The sequence below is a fragment of the Lycium barbarum genome, chromosome 8 (assembly GCF_019175385.1).
Source record: "Lycium barbarum isolate Lr01 chromosome 8, ASM1917538v2, whole genome shotgun sequence".
Classification (NCBI taxonomy): Eukaryota; Viridiplantae; Streptophyta; class Magnoliopsida; order Solanales; family Solanaceae; genus Lycium; species Lycium barbarum.
In genome coordinates this window covers 107964832-107972689 of record NC_083344.1, presented here as the reverse complement: position 1 = coordinate 107972689, position 7858 = coordinate 107964832, and the positions used below count along the sequence as shown (strand labels likewise).

General features: G+C 45.0%; 1 protein-coding gene across 1 annotated transcript; it reads right to left on the bottom strand.

Annotated features, from left to right (window-relative positions):
- Positions 1 to 7065: 7065 nt before the first annotated feature.
- On the bottom strand, positions 7066 to 7461 carry LOC132608096 (uncharacterized). Its single transcript, XM_060322167.1, has one exon. The coding sequence runs from the start codon at positions 7459 to 7461 to the stop codon at positions 7066 to 7068; it is 396 nt and encodes a 131-aa protein (XP_060178150.1).
- Positions 7462 to 7858: the final 397 nt, after the last annotated feature.

The window sequence follows — 7858 nt, the reverse complement described above, 5'->3', positions numbered from 1 at the left end:
TGCTCTAATCCTGTTGTTGCTGCTGAGGTTGCTCCTCCGCAGCAGTGCGAATGGGGGCCCTCTCTACTGCTGGATCTGTGGCTGCAGGTCCTGAGGAGCTATCGTGATCGGCCTGACTGGTGCTGGGATAGCACTAGTGCTGGAAGATGCGCCGGTGAACCTCATGTCCAGGCGCGATCGCCGAATACCCTCCTGAAGCTCGAGGTCGTCATCCTCATTGTCCTCCTCCTCATCCTCATCATCAACCAATGTGACAGGCCTCTTTCTTTTGTGACTCTCCTTAAGCTCATCCTCAGTCACCAAGTTAACTACTCGGATCAAATCGAAAATGCTGGCGACTGGTGCAGGTGTTGTCGGGTCATCCATAATAACCTGCTCTCTCGTCCGAAGGGCCGCAATCTCAGCTCGGAGCTGGTCAAGCTCGGTGTTCAAATCTCTCGAAGTACTAGACTCACTCTTCTTCTCAATAGTGAGTATCCGCATCTCTAAACTGTCAAGTCGTGCATTGACCCTGGCATGATGCCTCTCCATATCCTCCTGAAGAGGCTCCAACTCCGGTGCAATCTCTTTCCGGACAAACCTACCCAACTGCTGTAATATCTGGGTCACCTGCTGATCAGCACGCTCTGCCTTGATTGCAAACTCTCTAAAGTTGGCTCTATTGAGGATAAATAGATCCTCGGAAGCTGATGCTGCGGCGGACGGAGGAATAGGCGATGCAGATGGAACAGCAGGCCGAGGTGGTGCCTCTAAAGAAGGGGTAGCATCAGCTACAGATGGTGTGGAGGCCTCTATTGTGGACAGTCCTTCCGTGCCTATATCAACTGTGCCCTGTGGTACTGAATCCATGACATGCTCAGCCTGCTCACCCATGAGATCTAGCAATGAAGTACTGGTGGCCTGAGACGTACGGAGGGTCTCATCCCTACTCCGTGTGATGTCGCACACCTTTGTTGCGGGAAGAGTAGCTGTAAATGTATCAATGTGCCTCACCTAGGACAACCTACAGAACTACGTGATAAGGCACGGGAATATCAAGGCTGTCGCCTCCTGTGGTACGCGTGCCCGAATTGCTCTACTGATCAGATCACCCAAGTTCATTGGGTACCTGGATAGCATAGCAGCCACGACCACTGCTCTGTCTGGCATGACTATGTTATCTGCTCCCGTGGGCAGAACCCGATATATGATGAAATTCTACCAAAATTTAGCTTCCAAGCTGATATCTGCTTTATGGATTTTGGCAGCCAAGTTTCTCACCCATGGGGCCTGGTCCGCCGGCCCTCTAGCCATCGCCGTCGCAAACCATTCCCGTATAGATTGCTCAGCCCTTCTTTCAAATTTATCATCATATTCCACTGTGGTCGGTGCCATGAAGTCATCACCAAAATAAAATCGATTGATTGTACGGGCGGAGATGTCAACATGGACACCCCGAACATACACTGTGTCTAATGGAGGGGCGGCTTTCAAAGCTCTCTTGTTATTGTGGCGCTGCTCGAGCATTACTCTGTAAGTATAATAGAATTCCCGAACCATGGTCGGGCAATAATCCCCTGGAGGCTGTGTGAATGCCTCAAGATGATAGTGCTGGATGAGATCAGTAATCCGAAGGTAGCTCTCTAAGTCGCTCATATTGATTTGTTCTTCTTCCTGAATATTTCCTCTCGAATTACTCCTGTCGACTGTAGTGGCCCCTTTTACATAGTACTTTCGGCACCCTTCATAGGGGAAGCGGATTGCAGCTCTCTCCATCGTTTTTAGCTACAGCCGTTCTTGCTCCTCATTTGAATTTCGCTCAGGAGCGGCTGGTTGTTCTGTTGCTGCATTGCTAGAATCAGCGGATGTGGAGAATGAAGTCCCCTCTATAGACTAAGAGGAGAGTAAAGTGGGTGATTCTTCTTGGGGTGTGGTGGTCTGTGATCTCGATCTAGTCGTTGGGACTACCGCTTGGCATTCAGAGTCAGAGGGTTCATCCCTAAGAGTAAGGGTTGTTTGACCCTGACCTCGACCTTTTCTGGGACCACCACCCCGCTTGACTGGATTCTTTTGAGGCATACCTGAGAAAAGAACACACTTCATTGTTAAGACAACCATAGAAACATAACAGAATCAGAGAAAGTACAAGACATGCGATAATGTTAAAGCTGTCAGTGGTCTGTCGATGTGCTACAAGAGTCGTCGAACAGATCGACGGAGCATCGAAGTTCCCATCGAATTGATCGTCGAGCCATCGATCTCTTGTTAGCCACTGGAAATTTCGACTAAAAGATGGTGAGAGAGAAGCCCCATCGATCTCTTGTTAGCCACTGGAAATTTCAACTAAAAGACGGTGGGAAAGACGCCCCGTCGATCGATTCGACGGGTCGTCGAATCCACTATCGATGTTGTTTTGGTTAAGTACTTTTGATAAGGCTCATTCGACGTTGAGTAGGACGGTCCGTCGATTGAATTGACGGGTCGTCGAACTGAGCGTCGAATGTTTTTGCATGCTAAAACTACAGATCCCATACACTTATTTGGCCGATATGCCAATCGTCACGTATTTTGGGGTTACTAAGACTTCACCCCATGTTGGCTTGGGTTAGACTAGGAAAAATACTTGGCGGCAAAACAACTCGAAGGTCGTAATGCCCTCCAAGCCATCGTGACACGCAATGTCATACTTTGGCATTTCATCGAACAGGTGGTGGGCAAGACAACAATACTCTCATGAATGAGGTGTGTTTGTCATAATGCCCTCCGACTCGGCTAAATATCCATGACCCAACAACCACAAATAAACCAACAAACCACCCCCAACAACAAAAAAATATGAGCATCCCAGGCGAAAATAAAATGATGCAAAATCAAAGAAAACAATAAAAAAAATATGCAAAACAAGCCATGGAATGCAAAAACAAACAACACAAGGGAGCACACAATCCAGTAAGTCACACATACCTGGAAATAGAATGAATATGATTTCAACTTTTTAGAATGGAAAAACACCCGAAGAAGCACACACACAGAGGTGGTGAAGGAAGGGGGAAGTGGGTGGGGTTGGGGTAACGGTTATGGCAAGGGGGAGAGGTGGAGAGAGAGAGAGAGAGAGAGAGAGAGAGAGAGAGACGTTATGGAAATGAGGCATAATGCAAATAATCGTGGGTTTATAACCCACGTTGCTGAATCGTCGGGTAAAAAGGACGGAGCGTCAATTAATTCGACGCTCCGTCGAGTGAAAACCCCCTTTTTTCTCTTTACTTTTTTTTTATAAATGAAAAAGAGAGAAGAACGCCCGTCGAACTGACTGTCGATCAGTTCGACGGAGCGTCAAACCTGTCGTCGAATTGCCATTATTTCCAGTAACCAATATTGTAGGCAATCCACTAGACGGTGCATTCGACGTTTCGTCGATCAAGTCGACAGCTCGTCGAATGTGTCGTCTAACTCCTGTCCTGGCAATTTCTGGGTTCAACACTTAGGTTCTTCAACACATCAACAAACATTAAAACAACACAACAACAAAATCAACGGAATGAAAGAAAAAAAAATATTTCAAAAATGCACATGGGTTGCCTCCCAAAAAGCGCACAATTTAACGTCGCGGCACGACGTAATACTACTTTTTGATGCTAAGTTTCGGTGCCATGTTTCAATCGGTGGGCATCACCAATCTTGTCTCCATCAACCATCCAATGGTAGTGCTTTACCCGATGGCAATTCACCCTGAAAGTACGCGTCCCATCATCGGACTTTAACTCCATTGACCCATTGGGGACACACTCACCAAAGTAAAAGGGCCGGACCACTTGGATTTCAACTTGCCGGGAAAGAGCTTCAACCTTGAATTGAACAGTATCACTGAATCACCCGGTTGAAAATCTCGCTTCAGAAGTTTGACATCATGATAGTGCTTCATCCTTTTTTTGTACAAACACGCACTCTCATAGGCATGATACCGAAACTCGTCCATTTCATTCATTTGAAACAACCGCAGCTTGGTTGCTTCGTCCCAATTCATGTTCAATTTTTGTAATGCCCACAAAGCTTTGTGTTTAAGTTCAACAGGTAGATGACAAGCTTTACCAAACAACAATCGATAAGGAGAAGTGCCAATGGGTGTCTTGAATGTTGTTCTATAAGCCCAAAGAGCATCATCAAGCTTAGATGACCAATCAATTCTGTTGGCATTAACCGTCTTGGCTAAGATGCTCTTTATCTCCCGATTGGAAACTTTGACTTGCCCACTAGTTTGGGGATGGTAAGGAGTGGCCACCCTATGCTGCACTCCATATTTCTCCAAGAGATTAGCGAATTTCTTGTTGCAAAAGTGAGTGCCACCATCACTAATGATTGCCCTTGGAGTGTCAAACCTTGTGAATCTGTTTCTTTTGAGAAATTTGCTGACACTCTTGCCATCATTGTTGGGCAATGCTATAGCTTCAACCCACTTGGACACATAGTCAATCGCAACAAAGATGTATCGCATACCACGAGAACTCACAAATGGGCCCATAAAGTCGATGCCCCACACATCAAATAGCTCAACCTCCATGATAAAATTCATTGGCATTTCGTGCTTCCTCCCAATTGACCCTTGGCGTTGACATTGGTCACAAGATTTCACCATCAATTTTGCATCATGATAAAGAGTGGGCCAATAATAGCCACATTCAAGCACTTTAGCTGCAGTGCTGTTCCCACTGTGATGACCCCCCACATGAGAGTCGTTGCAAGCTTTCAAGATTTCCATGGCCTCGGATTCGGCCACACATCGCCGAATGATGTTGTCGGCACAAGTTCAGAATAAATAGGGCTCATCCCAATAGTATTGATGACTATCTCTCAAGAATTTCTTATTTTGATAAGCCTTGATATCGTCGGGGATAAGACCCGTCACCAAGAAGTTGGTGCTATCTGCATACCAAGTGGCAACCTCACAAGATACAGCCAACAGCCTCTCATCGGGGAAAACATCATTTAACTCATGATTTCCACTTGGTCTCCCAGCTTCCTCAAGTCTAGATAGATGATCCGCAACTTGGTTTTCACAACCTTTTCGATCTTTGACCTCAACGTCAAACTCTTGCAACAACAATACCCAACGAATCAACCGTGGATTTGCATCTTTATATTTCATCAAATATCTCAAGGCCGCATGATCCGTATGAACAACTACTTTGGATCCAAGTAGATAGGCCCAGAACTTCTCAAACGCGCAGACAATGGTAGAAGCTCTTGCTCGGTGACAGTATAATTCATTTGAGCTCCATTGAGGGTCTTGCTAGAATAAGAAATTGGGTGTATGATTTTGTTGTGCATTTGCCCAGGCACCGTACCAATAGCAAATCCGCTTGCATCACACATGAGCTCAAATGGCATTGACCAATCCGGAGATACAATAATTGGAGTAGAGATGAGAATTTCCTTCAAATCATTAAATGCCTTAAGGTACTTCTCATCAAATGCAAACTTAGCTTCTTTTTCAAGAAGCTTACACATCGGGTTGACGATCTTGGAGAAATCTTTGATGAACCGCCGATAGAAACCGGCATGTCCCAAGAAGCTACAAACCCCTTTGATAGATATTGGTGGAGGGAGCTTAGCTATAACATCAACTTTTGCTCGGTCTACCTCGATACCCTTCTAGAAAATCCTATGGCCAAGGACAACCCCTTCTGTCACCATGAAATGACATCTCTCCCAATTAAGTACAAAGTTGGTTCTTCACACCGCTTCAATACCTTACCGAGATTGGGAAGACATTCGTCAAAAGAGTCTTACTAGCATTTTTCCAGGTCCTCTCGAACCAGCATCTTCCAACCTGGTGCACCAACAACAGAAAAATCATCCATGAAGACTTCCAAGAAATCTTCCACCATATCCGAGAAAATAGACATCATACACTATTAGAAAGTAGTTGGGGCATTGCACAAGCCAAAAGGCATGCGGCTGAAAGCAGAAGTGCCATAAGGACAAGTGAAAGTGGTTTTCTCCTGGTCCTCTAATGCGATGTTAATTTGGTTGTACCCCGAGTACCCATCCAAAAAGAAATAATAAGCTCTTCCGGCTAGCCGGTCAAGCATTTGATCAATAAAAGGCATAGGGAAGTGGTCTTTACAAGTCGCGGTGTTTAGCTTGCGATAGTCCATACATACTCTCCATCTAGTGACTGTCCTTGTAGGAATCAACTCATTCTTGGAGTTAGGGACAACAGTGATGCCCCCCTTCTTTGGCACACATTGCACCGGACTAACCCATGGACTATTTGTAATTGGGTATACAACACCCGCATCCAACCATTTGATTATCTCTTTCTTGACCACTTCTTGCATAGGAGGGTTAAGCCTCCTTTGATGCTCTACACTTGATGAACTATCCTCCTCAAGTTCGATTCTATGTTCACAAATACCGGAGGGAATTCCCCTAATATCCGCAATAGTCCACCCAATAGATCTTCGATAAGCCCGCAACACTTCAAGCACCTTTTGAGTTTGTTCCTCACTTAACAAAGATGAGAGGATAACCGGTAAAGTATTATCTGGGCCAAGAAAAGCATACTTCAAATGAGAGGGAAGTAGCTTGAGCTCAAGTTTTGGAGGCTCAATAATCGAAGGCTTAGCCGGAGGAGTGGTTCTTTTATCAAGATCAAGAGATAATTTTGTTCGGCTCATAAGAGTACGAACCCCGGCCAATGAGAGAATTAACTGTCTCAATATACCCCTTCATGTCATCAGCCTCGAAGTTCACCAAAATAGCTGAAAGCGTTTCGTCAAAGTGCTCTTCCTCTTACTTATGATCCACTGCTTCGTCTATCACATCGAAAGAATCAATGACCGAAATGCTCTCATAAGCACTAGGCAATTTTAATCCCTTTCTAGCTTGGAAAGTTACCTCTTCATCATTGACTCGAAATTTTATTTCATTCTTTTCTGAGTCCATTAGGGCTCTCCCGGTGGCAAGAAATAGTCTTCCCAAGATAATTGGGACTTCTTTGTTAACCGCACAATCAAGGATGACAAAATCTGCTGGTAATAAGAATTCCCCTACTTTAACAAGGATGTCATCAACAACCCCTACCGGTCATTTGATGGTTTTATCAGCCATTTGGAGACGCATGCTCGTTGGTCTAGGTGTTCCCAAATCGGCTTTATTATATATGGCTAGTGGCATCAAATTAATACTAGCCCCATTGTCACATAAAGAACTAGAAAAATCATGATGACCGATGGTGCAAGGGATAGTGAAAGCCCAGGGATCTCCCTTCTTTTCAACCTTTGATGACGAAATAATAGCGCTCACACGGTGAGTGACTCCCATCGTATCATGCTTGATTGGCCTTTTCTTTGTCAACAAATCTTTCAGGTATTTAGAAAATCCCGGTATTTCCTGGAATGCATCAAGAAATGGGATATTCGTTGACAGCCCTTTCAATTGGTCGTAGAAGCGTTGGAACTTGCCATCCTCCGTTCTTTTCATCAATATTTGTGGGAACGGGGGAGGAGACTTATATGTTTAAGTCAAGGGTTTAATTGCCCCCGTGACCTTGCTCTTTTTAAAGCTATCTCCGGTAGCTTTTTCAACACTTGGCTCCTCGTCACCCTTTAGAACACTAGGGTGTAATTCCTTATCTTTCTCAACAATAATGGGCACTTCTATTTCTTCTTCAACCTCATCTTCAATAACCTCATCAACAATCGGCTCGACAATGATAGGTTCAACCACTCTCTGATTTACCGCATTAAGGATCTTTCCACTTCTAGTAGAAATAGCTTTGCAGGAGGTAATATGATCGCCTCCACTACCCCTTGGGTTCGGAATTGTGTCGCTAGGAAGGCCCCTCTTTGTGGTGGATATTGCTCACGAGAAAGATCTC

What these genes read in the sequence shown, in the direction of transcription:
- LOC132608096 (XM_060322167.1), bottom strand. Translation starts at nt 7,461, where the DNA reads ATGAAAAGAACGGAGGATGGCAAGTTCCAACGCTTCTACGACCAATTG.